A 20,719-nucleotide genomic window follows, 5' to 3' on the forward strand; every position below is an offset into this window, starting at 1 on the left:
TGAACCGCTTGCTTCAGATTCCTCATTTCAAAGTTGTTCCGGCTATATCAGATTTCAGAGCTCTGACTTCTAGCATATCGGTCTAGAAGCGGGTGATGTAGGCCTGCAGGCTCTCGTTTTCTCCCTGCTTGAGGTCGAGTAGGGTGTCTGAGCCTTTCCTCTACTTTTGTACATTTGAAAAATGTGAAACGAAAAGCCTTTTAAACTCATAGTAATTTGGGATGGTTTTGGTCAGCAGATCGTTGAACCTCCTTCAGGATGTTTAAGAAGAGACGACATGTTATGGGGTTGCCAATCTGGAGTAGATCGACCTATGACTCGAACGACGCTATGTGGTCGATCAGGTTGGTCCTTCCTTTGTAAGAATCCAAGCGAGATATCCTTAGCTTGGGTAAGGGTGTCGCCTCTTTGATTAGGCAAGTAAAAGCCCCTCTTGCGAATGCCAGACAGGCAGTCACATCCACACTTCCCAACTCTTGTTCGTATGTGCAGACGCAATGATGGCAGTGTGTTGGGACTCCCCTTGGCCCACCGTCCACAGGTTGCTGATCTGGTCGTCTAGAATAGACGGGTTCCCTAGTGGAGGCCTTTGGGGACGGTCCCCCTGACGTTCCACTTCCAAATGAGGCGTCAGTCGTTCCTCTGGGTGATCATTACCCGAAGAACCTCAAATTGCTCCATCATGAGGGTCATTTGGGCTTGTAGGCCCTAAACTTGTGCATGGACGTCCAGTTGCGCAACGTCTCTATTGGGTTTCATGTGTGCTATCTCTCTTTGAAAATTTTCTCCTTCGTAGTCTCACTTCACATCTGTGGCAAACTCCACACTCATCACACCACATTTCTGGATGTTGAATCTGAACTTGTCTTTTTGTGAGCACATCTCGAGAGCCGGGATCGAAAGAGGCAAGAGAAAGAGAAATAGAGAGAGCGCACACGATAATTTCCTCAGGAGAAGGCCAGAGAGAGTCTCTGTATTTTCTCTTGAAACCGCATGTTTAAAGGGGTCCAATCAGTACAATTAAGAAAGATGGGGACCGTTATGATAAGTGCCCTTACTAGCATTAATGCATATAATTTGAAATAATGATCGTCATAATATTGGTAGAGAATAACGATTTACAATGACATATTAGTTTAAGTGAATTTTGTTGACCGTAATCGGTTGGTTTGAAAAAGTCATTTGTTTTGTTGAGAGATCAAATCGATAAGCTCTGCGAGACCAGTTGCTCTGGTAGGTCGATCAATTGATGGGTCGATTTATTTCGTCGGGTGAGTCATGACCCAGTTGCTATTTGGCTCAAGTCTTACAGGACATGTGTCTCGTATGTCTAGTCAGTTCTTCACCTCGGCCGGATTACCTCTCTCATAATGTCTGGGGCGGATCTTATAACTGCCTATGTGTGGTATCCGACGAGGCTCACTGCCACGATAATTTGTGTCTCTCTCGACGAATCGTAGCGCTACCGAGTGAAGAACCATCTCTGAAGCTTTGACTTATCCCAGGTTTAGAGACACGACTTCTCATGCTTGACATTGAATTATTGGTCGATCACTTACCTCGGAGGGAAGCTTTATATTTTCGGTCGTTCGTTCTCTTTGAGATTCATGCAGGTAGTTATTGTGCATACAATTATCCCATCAAAAGAAATACTATTTTAAATTCTAAAAAGTGAAATACACCATTTCATGCATAGATAAGATGACATACATATGTAAAAATTAAAGTATATGTGTTAGATATGTAAATACATAAGACTTAAGAAGTATGCATGCAAATCTTCCAAAACAAAAAAAATACTTGCCCCAAGTTTAGAGGAGCTTCATTAATATATATAATTAATGTGAAATCAAATATACATCTTTCATGATATAAAATTATATAAAATTTCTAATATATGGAAGATAAAAGTCACACCCACCTCTCTCTGTTACACGACTGAGCTTATCCCCTAAGCCAGAAATATCAAGCTCAACGCAGCGGAACATCGTATGATGTCTTCTCAAGTTTATTGAGAGCACAGAACCAATACAGCACAACTTAAATAAAATAATAATAAAAAACCTTAAATCCAGGCAAAATGCTGTGGAAGAACTCATAAAGCACGTTAAATTTAACCAATTGAATCAATTAATAAATATATATAAGAAAATCACCTCTCACAAAGTACGACTGCTCCATGCACTGCAACTCCAAAATTATGGTCACCTGATCTTCATTCGGGAAGAAAGAAGTGGAAGAACTCGCAAGCTTTGGAGTTTACATGGCATTCATGCCAGCAAGTTCTCGCAGTTTTTCACATACTAAAAACGTAATTGTAGTTTGGGGACCTATTCTTGCAAAGGTGGCAAATGCCCTGCGTTACATTGGCAAAACGAAACAGTTAGTGCTCAGTTGCTCCAGCATGAGTAAAATAGAATAGGGGAGTATCCAATCGGGTATGCAGGACGCGTTTGCGCCGGATCCAAAATTGATCAGACTCGGATTGTTTGACATGAACCCGACTCGAAATATTAAATGGGTCAGAAAGTATAATCCGAACCCGACTCGCCTTCAACCCGTTGACCCACACCCGTTTAGCATAAAGCATAGCAATTATTCATGTCTGATTCCGGTCAAATCTGAGTCAAATTCAAGTTGGCAAATCATTTTCGGGCCGACAGTTCAGTTTCAGATAACCAGGTCAACCCAAACACATTTTTTTCTAATCAAGTTTGGGTCAAGTTGATGTGTAGGGTCAATTTTTCACACCCCTTTTACAAATAGAAAATTCTTAAATTTAGAGAAAATAAAAATCATAAGTTCAATGATACGATTTGCATGTATTTAAGAAATTAGAAATTAAGGAAAAAAAGCTCTATCCGATTACTGCCCAGTGATTTGAAAATGTATTCATAAAGCAGCAACTTCTAATAATTAGAGAAATAAATGCCCCAAAATTGAGAACAAACAGAGCATAACAGATGCAGTAAAGGCAGCAAGAAAAGTAATGGTCTAAAATCTGGAGATTCAGGCCCCGTTTGGGGCAGCTTATAAGTGCAGGCGGCGTCTTTGAAAACGCCGTCTCGCCGTTTGTTTTGCAAATGCCGTCTCGTTGTTTGTTTCACAAATATTAACATATTATCATAAACGATGTTTTAAAATTTGTAAAAGATGCGGACCGTGGGACGACCCCTGCGGTCCGCGTTTTCGATCGAAAAATTTACTCCCGTGACCCTGCCCTCATATGCATCCGGTCTTGGCATCCCGTGACCCTGCTCTCATACGCATCCGCCCTTGTCATTTCTCCATCGCATTTCGCATGCCCTAACGATCCTCCTCTAAAGATCCGGTGTGCTTTCCCTCTTCTTCTTCGGCATCTTCACTCCTTTGCATTTCTCTCAACAAGTATAACTATTCCTTTGCATGTCTCGTCTTCCTTCTTCGTCATTTGCATTCGTTCCAGAAATGCATTTGAATCTCTTTTTCTTTCCTGTAGATCTGCAAAGCGGCAAATAAGAAATGTTGATGATGATGTTTTTTTTCGGTTGCGAAAGATGATGGATTTGAACCCCTTAGATGTGAAATTACTAGATCTTACTCAGTTCTTGTGATAATTGGGTGGCATTGCTCTTTTTGCGGTTGAAGTAGTGACCATGAGAAATCTTTAGTATTGTTCTTTTTCATGTGGTTTTCTCATAGCTTTTTATTTCCGGACAGCTTTACATACATACCACGCAATTCATATGGAATAGAACAGCTTTACATACATACCACGCAATTCATATGGAATAGACAATATTGTAAGCGTGCTCGTTATCTATAATATTGCAAGGATGCTTTTTATTTCTCCCATTTGTCTAAACACATTATTGCTCATCATGTTTGGCTTGAGAGGAACTCGTATATTTCAAGAATATCGTTTCTCTATATGAATAATATTAGATTTGTTAACAAGTATTTGAGTAAGAGATAGAAGTTCAAAAATTCTATACCTCTTCTCATTGTCAACTACTCGTTGTAACATATAACCTTATTGAATTGTTTACTGATCTTTTATTTTTTATTTTTTTTTTTATTTTGTGGGTTTCTAAAATCTACACCATATTAAGTTTTTACTATTATTCCGCCTATTTATTTATTGATGCTCACATTGGCTTGGGGAATAGTTATCCTATGTTTTTTTTTTTTTTTTTTTTTTTGGGGTTTTTTTTTCCCTTATGTAGCGAACATTTTTTACAATCAATATGTTGTGGAATATTGGAGGAAAAAAGCTAGAAGAGCTTGCAATTTGAAATAATGATTTTTGTTTTCCCTATGAATAGAGAGCAAATTTTATTAATGCTTCTTCAATATTATTTTCGTTTATATGTCTACCACATAAATTACTTATCTTCTAGTTTGAGACATTTGTTGTCATGAAAAAAATATTTTTTTCTTGTTTATTAATCTGACAAAACTCAATCAGTAAAGCTAAAGAGGCTGGATCATTGGTCATGTGGGATAGAGATGTCACTATTATATTATGTGATCTATATTTGAGGGAGGTCGAGGTGGAAAATAAGCCCACAACGCATTTTAACAGAGAAGGATGACAAAATCATATGGTTAAATTTAAGGAAGTGACCGGAAGGGACTATGACAAGTGGGATCAATTAAAAAAATATTGAAAAATATGGAAAGAACTGAAAAGGGAATCAACGGGAATGGGTTGGGATCCAGTAAAACGTACAATTGATGCACCAGAGAATTGGCGGGCTGAAAAATTGCAGGTATATATATATTCCAGGCAGGGCCGTCAACCAAAAAATTTAAATTTATTGGCATTGATCCAGTTTTGTAGGAGAAACTGGATGACATGTTCACTGGGGTTGTCGCAACAGTAACTCATGCGTTCACACCAAATGATGTAGGGTTTGGCAGCTCAGCACAGGACATGGAATCTGTGCAGATAGGTGAGTCAGAAGAAGGTCTCAGCCAAGTCCACACAGATGTTCAATCCACTAGCTTGCCAGAGTGCCCCAGGGTAGACAAAAAGAATAAAGGAATCGCATTCATTAAGAACAACATTGATACACTTGTTGAAACTTGCAAAGCAATGTCTTTTCACTCGTAGGACAGCTCCATTGAGGAATCTCTCGAAGTCCTCAATACACATCCTAATGTTAAGGCGGACACAAACGAATATTTAAAATACGTGAAGGTGTTATGAGACCCAGCCGTAAGACAGATTTTTATGAAGTTGGAACCGCAATACCGAGTCAAATACTTGAGCTAGCTCTTTCATGGATGAATGAATGAATGTTTTAGATATTTTGTATTTTATTTCTTGTAGTTTTCTTTCATATTACTGTGATGGACACTTATCTTTTTTCCATGATTGTACTATGCTTTTATTTATTTTGTACTATGCACTAATTATATTTTCTACGATTGTACTATCTATGTTTCGCCACAATTTTCATGGTGTACTTATACTTTTTCATAGCAAATTTTTTTCTATCATTAATATATTTCTGTCATTGCTATGTATTTTTTAAAATTATCTTGTTCTCTATTGACGAAGTTTAAAAATTATCCTTGTACTTATTTTGTAGTATGGATGAAGAAGTTGACAACATCCGCAAAGTCGCACTAATCATTGTTGTACTATTACTATCTTACATCCATCGACTGAAACCCATGTATGACGTCGAGTTAAATTGGGGATAGATGGGTGGGTGAGTTATTACATGGTCATCCCACACGGTTCTTCAATATATTCCGTACGACAAAAGAAATATTTCTTGCTCTGTTTAATGAACACTGGAGCCTTCATGAGTTGCATGACTCAGCAAGAACGACGCCAAGAAAAGTCCTGGCAATAACCCTATACAACTTATCTCAGAATGAATCAATTAGAGGTGCTATGGAGCGATTTCAACATTCATCAGAAGTTATCAGCAAACATTTATGAAACGGATGGTTTACATACTTACCACTCAACTCTTATGGGTTGAGTTGTTCCAATTTATTGGATTAGGAGGCTGTGACATTTTGTTGGAAGGTTTACATACATACCACTTAATTTCCTTGCATTTACATATCGAAAACCTAAACTGTGAAAATTAAATCGCATGAAAGATGAAAGACAACATTTACATGGATATCTATGATTCAAACATCGATATGCAGTATTTACATATTTCTATTATATATATATACGACTACTACATTTGGTGATTAAAATGGGTGAATATATCTTACTAGTATATTTGATGTTTTATCTCCTACTAGTGCATTATATATTCTGCTTTGGGTATGAGGTTCAGAGTGTGTTTTGTCTAGAACTAAATGAGTTTAATGTGAAGAATGGAAAAAGTTATATAGTTGGGATGTTTGAAAATGGTTATAGAGTTTAATGTGAAGAATGAAAATGGTTCTGGAATTTTCCATGATCTTCTTCAGTTTTGTTCTGTTTACCTGTACATTTGTTCTTTTGCATCACCTGCAGTTTTGTTCTTGAGTTGCAGCATTCGTCCTTGCTTTTACCTGCAGTTTCCGTAGTTGAGTCAATGATCTGCAGTTTCAACTGAAGCTTCTGCATAAGAATTGTTTGTTGATGGTTCGGTTAAATATATGGAATAGTAATTCATTGTTATTACAGCTAGGATGGCTCTTCTTTTAGGGCAACCGCTGCTTCAGCAATAGTATTTCATATGACTTGTTCGAGCCTTACAATTGAAATTATTGCAGCTTGATATTTAGGCATATGATATTTGGCACAGAGTTGGGCAATTAAATGCATAAGGACATATTTACTGCATGCATACATATGTTTTGCATAGATAATCATAAATTTTTTGTTGCTTTTTCCATTTAGGCGCACTCAGTTGGGAAGTTCAGATAAATTTGGAAGCGAAATAGGCAGGGAAATAATACTTTCAGGTTAATTTTTTGTTAATTTTTTGTTGTTTTTTCTATTTAGGTGCATTCAATTATCCTTTCGCTTTCAGGTTCTTGAAAGTATTATTTCCCTGTCTATTTCGCTTCTAAATTTATCTGAACTTTCCAACTGAATACACCTAAATGGAAAAAGCAACAAAAAATTTATGATTATCTATGTGACCAGAGGAAAATATGTTGAGATTTTCATATTTTATACTGTTTTTGATGATATTGCACTTTAAAGAAAGATATTTTTGATGTTTTGTTGCAGGAATGATGAATTAGGGTCATTGGAGCAAAAAAGATGCAAAAAAAAGCGAATTTGGAGCCAAAATAACCAAATGTGAGAAATTGAACTAGGGCGTCGACGACGAGATTTTCCCGAGACTCCAAAATTAATTCATTAAAAAGGTCCGCCGACGGCGAGCTCGGCCGTTATGACCAATCAGACTTTGGATAAGGACAAATTTTGAAAAGATGTTTAAGCAACTCTTGGAAAAGCTCATCTACAACTTTAAAAGAAGATTTTGGCCGAAAATGAAGAAGAATCTAGAGTTCCTGAAGATTAGAAAGGTTCCATTAGTGTTTGCTAGAGTGTAAAAATTATGAGGAATTCTTAGAGAGATTGTAAGAGTAGAGGGAAAGTGAGAGATTTCTTCCTCCTTGATGCTTCGAAGAGGAATTATGTGTGCTGTAAAGAAAAGAAGAGATATGTTATTTCAGCACCTGAGGGCTAACATCTACACTTCAGGAAAATTAGAGGATATTCCAAAACTGTTTAATATTAAAGAAAATTTACATATATACCATACAATTCTTGTGTATTTATATCTAGCATCTAAACTTTCATATTTACATTTATAACACTTTAGTGTCATGAAGTTATGCATGAAAAGATGCATTTTACTTTAAAAAAAGTAAGTTTAGCAATATTTTTAATGTAATGTTAAGGATTTGTGCTATGCATGTAAATATGAAAGTTAAGGTGTTAGATATGCAAATACAAAAGAATAAAGAATTGTGTGGTATGTATACAAAAGAATTGTGTGGTATGTGTAAATGCCCCTAATATATGCTCTAGAAATCATCGACTCCCTCGGTCGTCAGAGACAAAAGATCTGAAAACATAAAACCTCAACCTACTCGTGTGGGAAAAAGATTTACTTATTTCGAGAGGTGCGAACTATGCTAATGACCTCGTTGTTTCATGGTTAAACTTCCAAAAGAAAGAGACCACTCATTTAAGTTTGAGCGTGTATGTGAGCGAGAGAAGAAGAGCAAAACAATTACTTCGATATAAGAGGGATATTAGGTAAGCCATCAAGAAGTGAAAAGTATTAAAGTTCAGACAATTAGATAATAAAATAAAAACCAAATTTAGCAGTTCAACCTCAAACTTGAATGTGAAAAGAAAATCTACTCTCAGATACGAATTGGATAAGAGGACATTAAGAAGGCATATAATTTGCAGACTTCATTAAAGGCATTGCTGCCTAATGTCAATAAAAAATAAAAAAAACACTTGTGAGCATATAAGTCGTCACAAAAATTTCAAGCTATTTTGAGAATTTTGCAACTTTACCACTTCTACCTTCACAATCAAGCTTCTCTATCAATTAACATTATTCTTTAATCCGCCTGAATTGCATGGCACCCATCGCTGGAAGAAGCGTATCCTCCATTGTCTTCTTGAGTTTCTTTAACGATCAAAACTACTAACATTAAGCTCAATAACCAAAGCAAGTTCATTTGACAGAGAGGAGGCTCATTGACCATTCCCCAGTGCATGAAAACAATGCATGAGCCCTATTTCGCCATCTGGGCTAAAAGAAGGCATAGATTTAGGATGTCAAACTTCACAAATTCCCAACAGAGGTAGATCATGTAACGACCCGAATCGGGCTTGGAATTGACTAAGATAGGGATGGACAGTCGGTCAGTGGGAACTGAGTTCTTTATATTCATTTACTCATAATAGATTGTCCACGTTTTTTATAAATATTATCTCTTCTGTTACTCGTCTTTTAATTAATTAATTACACCTGAAAAGTTAGTTTAAAGTAATATTGAAAGATATTAAAATATTACATCAATATCTTCCGACACATAAAATTTTAAAATTACTTCTAAATTTATAATTAAGATGAACAATTATTTTCTTAATACAAAATGAATGTTCTATAAAAGGAACAATGAAATGTGCTGACATTTCAAAGTTCAACCTAAATCTTAGAAAAAATTAAATATAAAATTTAACATAAAAAAAATAAGTGATATAAACAAAATTAACCTCTATATCCTTGCAAAAGAAAAAAGATATTTGAAAGATTTCACAAATTAGATTGAGAGAAATGAAGCGGGTATCAGAGAAATTAATTTGGTTAATGTGGCGCAATTTCTGCTACAGGATTGGAAATCAGGCATATAGTCACGATTTCGTCCATTCTTAATTCCTTTTTTAATTATGCCTATTAGTATAAATTAATTTTAGTATTATTCTAATCTAAAATTTTCCCAAATTGTTAGGTTATTTGGTAGACTTTTTCCTACGACTTGATTACAAGTCTGGGGAGATGTTTGAATTTGTAAGCATATTTGTGTCGTCGAAAAGAGGTTCATAGTCCAGTACTTAGATTTGAAATAAACCTACTGTTTCCAGCCGTGATCTTGTTCCTTGTAAATGGTGCCAGGAGAGAGCTCAAATTTTGGAAAGAGTCCAATTGGGCACCTCCTAAATGCATAAAATTAAAGATTTTGAGGTATTCCAAAGTTCCCAAATTGTTGCTTTATATTTCTCTAATTTCAAACCAAACACAAAAAAAGTTGAAATGTAAGAAAATGAAATCCAATAGATCAGTAATGTTGCCAACCAAACAACCTGAATATGAGAAAAAATAAATGCAAGAATGACTAGATAAAACAGTCTTATACCCCTCTAATAGTGCTCATGCTTTATAATTACCAACTATAATAAATCCCAGCAGGCACTACATGACAAACATAGAAACTAACAGAAGAAACAAAAAAATAACTCGCAGTTTTATAAAATAATAAATGGTTTAGCTGATGGTAGTAGACTTATGTTGCATTTTCTAATGTGCTAATGGGCACACATTCAGTTAAGCTAAATCCAACAGAGAAACAATTGATCTTGTGGACCAGTGTTTGTGTTTAATTTTTATATATAAAGAATGCAAATTCAATTGAATTGTTTTGATGAAAAATAAATTAATAAAACAGATGCTTACCCCTTGTAAAGAGCCCCTGCGCCCTCTGTGAGAACTACCTGTAAGAATGTGGACTACGCGTGAAAAGCGGAAAGGAAAGGATGCCCCAAAACTGACATTAATATTTCGCTCGTCGAAGTTAATAAGTGACACAAAGTACACTATCTTCAAGCATAACTCTAGCTAGAAAATCGGAAGCAACACGAGTATAATATCAGTTGTCATTCATATTTATAAATTCTTTTATAACGCCATAATGGAGTAAAAATTCAGGATAAAGCTCAACGAAATTACTAATAACTCGATGAAAGTACATTGTACACCAATGCAGACAGAAGATAAAACCTAGCGATAGGATTCATGCATCTACACTCTACCAACCTTTTTTTTTCAAATAAAATAGCTATTATATTGTTGGCATAAAAAAAATGTCAGCATTATTTATGCTTTGAGGCTTGGGTTTGATCAGTCCAAGTTGCTTTGACACGGGAGTGCTTTGCTCTGGATGCGGGACGCAAGCCGAGCAGCTCACACGATTGCGGGAGACAAGGAGACGAGCCGAATCAATTCTGAATTGCATTTTTACTCTTTCTTTCCTATTATTCTTCATTAATTTTTATTCATTTCCTATATATGTGTTATATTAGTGTTTGGAAATCAGTTTTTCATGTGTTTAGTATCGAGACAACTGTCGGCATCTCTTCTTCCCTTCAAGGGATGTATCCCATGGTTTCATTTGTATCTTGGTCTCCAGGCAGTGTTTATCTTTTCCCAACTCCCCTGCATCCCTCTCACTTCACTGCCACACATTTCTCCTCTCTCACTTCACTGCCTCACATTTCTCCTCGCTGCAGGCCGCCTCAACGGCAACCCTTTTGTTCTTTTCCTGCAGTTTCCTCGTTGCCCCCACTGTACACCAAATCCCCCATCATTGTTCCAGCCCTCCGAATTCGTTGTCGCCGCTGTTCCATCCCTCACTCTTTGCTGCCATGACCCCGGACAGTCGTGCCACGTTGGTATCTGTCATGTAATTTTTGTATGTTACCCAGGGAGTCATTGTCTTGCTGTTTTCAGCTTGCCAACCACCTTGTCTACCATCTCACCACTTTCCAAACTCTCGTTGATCACCACCACCACACCGAGAGCCACCTTAGTTTGAGTTTTTGTGTCGTAATTGTTGCCATTTCAAATTTTTTGTGTTACGTTGTTGTAGTTTCCCTTTCAAGTGGGTTGTAACCGCATATTTGTTTTCAGTAATAATATTTATTTTTCCTTTTGTCGTTTGAGTTAACTTCGGTATTATTTGGTATTAGACCTAGCCCAACCCTAATCATTTCATAAGGTTTCGAGCATCCATCCATAACCAACCCTACCTCTACCACATTTTTTTCCTTTTCACCCTACATCATCCCTATACACCCACATCCACCTATGCAAACCCAAAATCCAACCATACACCAAAGAAACAATTGCTAAAGAGCTATTCGGGAGGAAATGCCACAATGTTCGTTCATGAGTAATCCACAAAGAGATGTCTGGAAACTTTCAATAAATGATGTACAGCGAAAAACCCTCCAACTACAATAGAGGTTTATTATCTTCGAGAAGAGGCAACCCAGACAGGTCATCCTATACGAAGCGCTGATACAGACCGTTTGGCGATTAAGTGCCATGTTTGGGCGCCTAAGCGCCCGATGCGGATAATATACAAAAATTTGATTTTTTAAGCTAATGTTGAGCAGGTTTCTTCAGATTTGTTGTTTCTTTCTTCTGAATTCTTCAATGTGCATCCCGGTGAAGGTGTGGAGCGTTGAAGAGGTGGATTTTGGTGATTCGGCATGATTTTTGCGTAAGATTAGAGAGGGAAGACTGTTGGTGCAAGTCCTATAAATTTCTGTGTGAGTGTGGAAAAGAAATTTACATGAGTCATTTGTAAAACTATCTAAATTACTTAGTGAAATTTGTGATGTGGTTTCGTGATTTTTTCCCGTTTTCGGGTTTTTTCATGTAAAATTCTTGTGTAATTTTCTGATTGTTTTGATTGTGCTTTCTTAAATTTTTTTGTTCCAGTTTTCTTAAATCTTGTGATTCTATTCCGAAGTGAAATTAGAAGTTGCTCTTTCGGAGTCATTGCCTTAACAGTTTAGAAGTCAATCTTTCATGTGTTTTGTATCGAGTCGTGTATGTTGCTATTTTAGTTTTCGGTTGTTGTGTTGTTGTATTTCTCTTTCAAGTGAGTTGGTTAAAACTGCCTAATTGCTATCAATAATAATATTTACTTTTCCAATTGTAGTTTGGGTTGACTTCAATATCATGCCCTTTAAGCTGATTGGGCTTGTCATCCTCAAACTCAAGCATTTGACCATGAATCAGGTCATTGTTCCTTGCTTAATATTTTCTCATACATCTAGAGATGTTTCGTGCACTTCTCATCAATTTAAATTCAATATTTAGTTCTTAAGTCATCCAAAGGTTTTTCTCTAGCTTAATCTTACCAAAATCCTATATCAGTCGTTAGCTTAAACTGGCCTAAGACATCTTAGGATGATTATATAATCCTTCTAAACTTAACAAAGATCTTAAGAGGGAACTCTTTGATCATTCAATTTCAAATCATATCAATCATTCTATTAATAGGATTGACACTAATCAACTTTAGGGTAGTTCTCTTTCATGTTTAACTTTAATCAGTCCTAATGGACTTAATTGATAGTGTAAGCATTCCATCGGTCCCTCATTGATTAAGTCATACGTATGTGCATTATAATTGATTATGAGATCTGTTGAGCTTGATCTGCGAACCTAGATTTAACTTACTATCAAGTAAGACAATACATTTTGGACCTAAACACCTTTTAGATTACTAAGCCATAAATTAATTGACCACTGTGAACCATTGAAATATGCTAGATTATTTTGAACCCTAACATGACCCGCTATGACCCAATCAGGTCAATCTAACGCTAATAATATAATTGAACAAATTGTCTCTGACAAACCCATTTAATTGGTCTCAATATATTCGAGGTCAGCTAATAAAGCAAGATAAACCTTTAGTTTAACTTGATTGGAACCCATTAAACAGATTAACCCAAATAGAGATTTGACCCTGTAATATCAACCCATCAAATTGATCAAATTGATTGTTATTAATGCCTTAGAAAGCTTCCAAAAAGTTAATTTAACTAATTTAACAAATTTAACCAAATAGAGCCCAGCCAGTCTTTAGAAACTCTTTTAATATTTAATCATATAAGAATTGAGTTTAACTGACCCTTGATCAAGTCAAATTCAAATGAAGCTTTTATACCAAAATGACAAATTTAATCAAATTGATTATAATCAATGCCTTCAATTGACTTGAGTGAACTCTCTATAGATGGTTTAAGCTCAATTGCCCATCGGTTAGATAACTTGACCCCAATTGACCCAACTTAATCAAATAGACCCTATATGAAATCACTTGACCATTTTAATTAAATTGATATCAATTGATCAAATCTTTGGGACCAATCAACTAGGATATGTTTATCAATCTCCAATTGAGCTCAAATAACCTTTGATTTGACCAAATTAATCCGAATAAACCATGCAATCTAAAGTGAACCCATGCACTTAAGTGTTTAAATCTTTTTAAACCTATTAAACCAATTTGACCAAAGTGGCTTCATTGGTCAAAGTGAACCCTCCTTAAAATGTCCCTAAGTAGTTCATACACATTTTGACCCTTAAGAACCATTGACCATAGCTAAAAGGCAGACAGTAAAAGAGTTTACAAATGAGGAAAACTGAAAAGTCAATTACCATAACAGCCAAACAAAAGAAGATAAATGAATTAGATCAGCTTGATGACAAAATTTTGCATCAGCATGCTTGATAGTTTAATACCTGGTATGCACAGTGAAACACATTTCTGTAGCTCCTAACATCTCTGGAATCTTGCTGCAACATTAGGCGAGTTTTGATCATGTCCACTGGCGCAGTTACTAGTGTTCCAACAGTTCCTGCTACAGAACTTGAGCTTCATGCAGCACAGATATGCGTTAGTAATTCCCTTGGGACTGATTTCTTTTGAACAATCAAAATAAAGAATGAAAAAGAGCCCCTGTACATGAGATGTAAATGAAAACCTTCCTCAAGATGCGTCCACCTAAGCAAGGCCTGAAACAGAAAAAGTAACAGAGATATAGATTTTCTGATCATGCAGAACAATGAAAATCATAATCTATTCAAACGTCCTCAAGTGATGTTTATTTGAGGCAGGCCAATAATGTCAAGTACAAAACCTGCTTTGACTCATCATATGTTGCCAACTGTGAGGCAGTTAAAGCACTAGCCCTTGTCATTGCAGGGCCAACTCCTTTCCAGAGCGCCCGGAAACCCTCCTCTGATACAATTTTATGCATCTCTCCAGTAGGACCCCTTCCGGAGTTCATCTGCAGCCTAACCTATACATGAAAAATCACTTTAAAACTAACCAATAAAGATTATAAGCTTGCAACCATGCAGAATAATACCTTCAGAACTTCCATTGGATTAGTCAACGCAGTTGCAAGTGCCCCAGAAAAAGCTCCCGAAGCAATCTTAACGAATATATTAGTTGAACCAAACATTAAGTTGCAAAGAGATTTAGAAGGCTCATATAAACCCAAACGCAGACCACCATAAAGAGCAGACCTAGCAAGTGCAGGCGCCAATCCAAGATACAGGCCTCTAGCCCCTTCAACTTTCATAATTCTCCCAAAAACTTCACCCTGCAAGTTTTATTATGATCAAACCCATGTCAATATAGAGACCAAAGAGAAAGTGAATCGCATTCGTAAAACAGGCTTATGGCCGTCAGATACCATCCCCAACAAAGGACCTCTTTGACCAAGAAGCTGCATCTGGAGCCTAACTTTGACAACATCTGCATTCCCAATTTAGATCTTTCAAAAACTGAATACAGAAGATTCTCACAATCAACAGAATCATATTTCCCAATATAGTTATGAATCATGTAACAAAACATGGAAACCGGCTAGAATGGTTACTAGGATCAGATTTACAGCAGTAGACGGTGCAACAATTTCAAGATCATCAAATAGATAGTGAGAACCTAAAGGATGGGTGAACGCGGTCGCAACGGCTACAGCTCCTCCGCTCGTGGAGAAATGGTATAGAGCATAAGGCAGCGATATACCCCACGCTTTCTCCTTATCGTCTTCGCTTTCCATGAAACCGGAGTATCTCGAAATCAAAACGAATGGATGACCTGCAGCTAGTGCTCGAACCGTAGCTTTTATGAAGAGAGAAGGAAACTACCGGCGGGCTCCGACGATGGCTTGTTACCTCCGACGTACTGGATCGAAATTCATACTTCTAAAGTTAAAAGTTATAACAAAATGACACATGCCAGAATAATAATTTAAAGATAAATAATAAGAAATTATTAGATGTAAATATAAAATATCTTTTTTTAAAATTTTTAATAATTTAAAGATAAAATATTAATTTTTCTTTAATTTTTATTATTAAAATTTAATTTTTATGATTAAATTCGCACCAAATTAAAAGAATATATATTATGTTTCTAATTAATGTATTTTGTAAAAATAATTCTTCAAATCCATTAATTTAATTTATTAATAACCCACCAAAGTTGTGGAATGATATACATATGAAATTTAATATTAAAAATAAAAATTAATTCAGAATATTTAAACATTTTTTTGATGGTTGCAATCTTTAAAAATTAATGAATTTATTTAAAATAAGTATAATAAAAACATTAATTAATTCATTTTATATTGTAATCATGTTAAAATAAATCAATGATTTTAAGATCCAATCTAAATAAAATTTAATTAGAATACTGGGATCGATTTTTTATTTTAATCTAATGACGGATGCGCATAAAATTTGGCCAAATAGGTTGCCAACGACGGAAAAATTAAAATAAAAAAATATCGGTTGATATTTTACTGATACACTTACAATATAGATAGTGATACCCACCAACAAATCTCCATCATCTGACATAAATCTCGAGGTAAGACACAAATTTTGAAGCAACCTTTTGAGCAATAAATATTCACTATGATTAAAAGTCATCCAATCCTTCGATTTCAACGAACTTATAGGGTCTGTTTGGGGCAGCTGCAGCTGCGCTGTCGCAGGAAGCTGTTGTAGGGAAGCTGTTGCGGGAAAGCTGACTGTTTGTTTGTTGCAGCTATGTGAAAATAGCTGTGGACAGCTGTTTCTAGAAAAATGATTATTCTACCCCTATTTAATAAAATTCTTTAAAATAAAATTGTGACAGTCACATATTTGATACTTCAGAAGCAGAAATTCATTTCAAAATAGAAGAAAATTTCAGATACACAATTTACTTTATTAACATTACAAGTAAAATAATCATTCTAACTCATTCTCATTTTATAGATGTATTATTTTATTATTAAATTTCATAAAATACAAAAGAAAGTGACTTCCAAGCCTCACAAGTTAAACTCACTTCTCCCATGTATGTAGTTGGTTACCAAAAAAAAAAAAGGTAGGAACAGTTTCAGTGACTTTTAGCGAATCAAATACTTGTCATTGTTCTAGTTACTTCCAAACACTTACCTTAACCCAAATCAGTCCTAAATAAACAAATTTCAGGAAGATTACATATTGATTCCTAAGCACCCACTGATTAGAGAATTGAATTTGACAACAATAGAGCCCAAGTAAAATCTAAACTTTCAATAAAATAAAAGATTCAGCAGGACAAAAATGGACAGGGGCAAATTTAAAGGGAAACACTCACCTTATTGAGGTAATAAAGGGAGCAGTCGACAATGTTTAGCTGGAAGAAAGTCGACCCGGCAACCCTAGATACATGACGGGAGGCAAGTAGCCGTTGGGATTACCGCTGCCATTGCAACGACGGGGATTAAGGTTTTTATCGATAGGCTAGAGCTCGTGGTAGGCTAGAGGAGAACGGAAATGATCAACGGCGGCTTCGAACGCCGCAGGGAGGGAACCGCAGGGAGGGAGGATCGCGTGGAAGGGAGGACAGGGAAGGAGTTGTGTGATGGAATCGACCGCGACAATGGAGCGATAGGGCGGGAGGAACGTGAGAGCTTCGATGTCCAACAGAGGAATTTTGGTTGGGGTATCATGCGTAATAATCCATCGTCGATCGCAGGCCGTGGGGACCGATCTGCGGCCGGCTTTCCGCCAAAATGGCGTCCCACGGTGTCCTGTCGTGCTCGAGACGTCGAACCAAACACCAGCATGTCGCGGCCCGCCAGCGTGACGCGCTCACCCCGCTGTCCCAAACGGACCCATAGTCAAACTGACATGCTCGACGAGACGGACCCAAGAGTACCAACATTAATCCGATTTGAACTAAATTGAGCCTCAATCAAGTCATTAAATCACATGTGAAAGCTTTCTGGACAGAATTGGAAGATCAAATGGATGTAGAATCTGGCGAGTTTATCATCGAATTGAGCGTCTCAACAAGACGAATCTAATGAGTCTAAGCTCGCATAATTCTGACATCGTTAAGATACTCAAATGTCCATCAAACGATAACTGATCAGAGGAAGCTCTCCGGACCATCCGATCAAAGTGGATCATACTTATGCAATAATTGCACCCAAAACACCATAAATAGAGGATCACCATCATTAAATGTTATCGATCATCACTCACCTCCATTGACCACCACCGTCGACCGTCGTCGACTTTCGCTGATCTGCATTGACCATCGTCAACCGTCGTCAACCACCACTGACTTCATCGACCACCGTCGACTGTCGTTGACCACGGTCGACTGTCATTGATCACTGTCAAACTTCATCGACCACTGTCGAATGTCGTTGATCACCACCAACCATCGTTGACCACCACCGACGGACGCTACCAATCGTCATTGGTCGTCGCTCGTTCTTAAGGACAAATTTATCAGCACATCGACATTGTAACATGAGAAATCTAGTAAATATTTACCGTCTTTGGGTCAAGTGGTTGCAATTATAATCATCTTTTCATAATGAAACTCTTCAGTTTGGCGAGACCCGATGGTTTTTCACTTTTCAGGTTTTCCATGTAAAAACTTTTAGTATCATTATCAATTATTTTCTCTATTCTGAGTGTGTGTTGAATTTTCGTACCACGTTAAGATGATGATGTACTACTCAACTGCCACGAATTTTCTAGCATGCATCAAATGGAAAAACTAATACAAATGGGATCATTGGTACATTTAGTAATACTTATCATTTGATATAGTGTTGAACCAACAAGTTTTTAATAAGACATGACTTTAAAAAAGATATTAAAATAAAACAACAAGAATCATTTACCCCCACTAAGTGTGGTCCACTACAAAAATTATTTTTCTCCATTACTTCCTATTGAGTGTCATATTTTATTTAGTTGTACTAGATTAAGACTATTTTTATGCAATATGTTTAAGTCTTTTTAGGTCTACCTCTACCTTTCTTACATAAGTCATCTAAAACATCTATTCACCTAACAGGATCATCAGATGGTCGACGTTTAAGGTGACCAAACCATCTAAAATGACTCTCTCTAAACTTGTTCGCTATTGAAGCTATACCAACCCTATCACGAACATATTCATTTCGCATTTTACCTCTGTGTCAAACCACTCATCCGTCTAAGCATTCTCATCTCAGCAACACTCAATTTTATTTTATGCTTCTCTTTTAAAGGCCAACATTCTGCACCATAAAGTATTGCCGGCCTCACCTCCATCTTATAATTTTTTTCTTTCAATCTAAGAGGTACAACTCTATGACACAATAAACTCGATGCAATCCTCCATTTCAACCAACCAACTCGAATTCTACTAATAACATCCCCATCTTTATCACCATAAATTTGAACAATAAACCTGAGATGTATAAATCGTTCGCCCCTTTCAATAATTTGATCACCCGTAGTTACATCTCTATCACAAGAGCTACTTCTACTAAAATTATAATCCATTCATTCAGTATTAGATCTACTCAAAACGAAGGTCATTAGACTCCAATATAAACCCCCATAACTCAAGCAACATTTATAAATAAATACATATTGGCATCTAACTCCATATAAAATATCATTCAATATTTTCAAGAAAAATTTAAATTAAATAAATACAAATGTCATCAACCATCGATTATAAGGTCTATTAAGAATAATATTCTGAACTTGGTTTTGCACAATACAAGAATATATTAACATTTTTGGGCATCAATAATTCATAATTAATTTTAAAACATGCTTGAATTTTAATAAATCTAATACAACAAAATTTGACTGTCAAATTAACTGATTCTAGTAATTAATTAAGAGAAACTATAACAATTATAACAGTATATGCTATAGAATTTATATTATAAAATCTAATATATTATATTGCACTTGCATACCTACCAAGCAATTCTTCTTTATCAACATAATGTAATACTTATTTTTTCATATTTAGGTACAAAATATTTCAATCATCGATATCACATCAAATACATCACTTTTATTAAATTTTTAATTTTGGATTATAAATACGTAAATAATTGTTGGTAGACAACAATGCCAACCAAGCAATAATATACAATCAATGTGATCACTAGTACTGAAAAGTAGGGGTTTGTTAGAATTTGGAGTGTATTGGATGTCAAACGTTGCTAACCAATAACCATCAAATGAACATTGATGAGAAACTTAATATGTATCCTGGTCGCAGCTCATGTTCGGCTCGTTTAAAAATATGATTGTTTATGTTTGGTTCATTTATATTACGAACACAAGAAATGTGTGTGTTTGGCTAGTTTGTTTAGCAAGCCAAACACGAGTTGTTCGCGAACAAGAAGTCATTTTAACAACCTTAATAGTGCAGCCGCAGCATGTTAAAGGTTTGGGCAAGATTCAAATGCTATTGTTTATATTAAAACATCATTTAAATATAATATAATATATTTTTATTCTATTTTTTAATTAATAATTTTAATTGATTGTAAATATTTAATATTTTTAAAAATACTACTCGTCAGTATATATAATTAATGAGCAGTATTTCAAGCCAAAATGAGCCGAACACGAACGAACAATTTTTTATTCATGTTGGGCTCATTTATATATTGAGCACAAACAAGTGTCGTGTTCGGCTCGTTAACTTAACAAATAAATCGAACACGAGCTTCTTAAAGAGCCAAACACAAGATGTTTGCGAACAACGATCCATTTTGACAGCCCTAATGGTGAACAATCAATTTAATAATTATATTAATAAGAGGGGAGATCAAGAGGCCCAAAATATGGACATCAAATGACAGAGGTTGATGCATATTAACCATTGGCATTGAACATGTCAAGTAACAACTATATTAGACCACTGGCCATGATAGGAGATCAACTTGACCAATCAATTAACAACCATGGGCCAATGTACAATAAAGGGAGTGCATTGCTCAGTCATCTATCATAACCTATAATGAAAATGAGGGAATGCAAAAAAGGCCGGAACAGTGGAGGTGGGTGCACGACAGGCAGGAGCCCTATACCATTTTAACATTTTTATTTAAAATAAGCATATATATATGAAATTT

The 20,719-nt window shown here is 35.9% G+C and overlaps 2 protein-coding genes across 11 annotated transcripts in view; both read right to left on the minus strand.

Moving 5' to 3' along the window:
• LOC110024437 (mitochondrial substrate carrier family protein ucpB) overlaps positions 1-15,369 on the minus strand; it is a 22,670-nt gene extending 7,301 nt beyond the window's left edge. Inside the window, exons 1-9 of one of the 9 annotated variants that reach the window (XR_002293995.1) lie at positions 15,232-15,369; positions 14,981-15,042; positions 14,651-14,887; positions 14,420-14,581; positions 14,245-14,294; positions 14,022-14,154; positions 10,155-10,192; positions 2,157-2,356; positions 1,893-2,039 (exon numbers count right to left, since the gene is read on the minus strand). Coding sequence is in view for 5 of the 9 variants with exons in the window: in XM_020724400.1 (XP_020580059.1) it covers positions 3,381-3,480; positions 10,155-10,192; positions 14,022-14,154; positions 14,245-14,294; positions 14,420-14,581; positions 14,651-14,887; positions 14,981-15,042; positions 15,232-15,349 (900 nt within the window). In the remaining 4 variants the exon portion in view is untranslated. Of the gene's footprint in view, positions 1-1,892; positions 3,481-6,182; positions 6,511-7,949; positions 8,730-10,154; positions 10,193-14,021; positions 14,155-14,244; positions 14,295-14,419; positions 14,582-14,650; positions 14,888-14,980; positions 15,043-15,231 lie in introns of those variants that run through there. The other 8 variants (XR_002293997.1, XR_002293998.1, XR_002293996.1 and 5 more) reach the window with 8 other exon arrangements.
• Positions 15,370-15,399: 30 nt separating this feature from the next.
• Positions 15,400-20,719, minus strand: part of LOC110024439 — a 36,997-nt gene continuing 31,677 nt past the window's right edge. The window contains exon 5 of one of the 2 annotated variants that reach the window (XM_020724405.1): positions 15,400-15,474. The gene's annotated coding sequence lies outside the window, so the exon portion shown is untranslated. Of the gene's footprint in view, positions 15,475-16,262; positions 16,369-20,719 lie in introns of those variants that run through there. The other variant, XM_020724407.1, reaches the window with a different exon arrangement.

The sequence above is a fragment of the Phalaenopsis equestris genome, unplaced genomic scaffold (genome assembly GCF_001263595.1).
Source record: "Phalaenopsis equestris unplaced genomic scaffold, ASM126359v1 Scaffold000256, whole genome shotgun sequence".
Taxonomy (NCBI): Eukaryota; Viridiplantae; Streptophyta; class Magnoliopsida; order Asparagales; family Orchidaceae; genus Phalaenopsis; species Phalaenopsis equestris.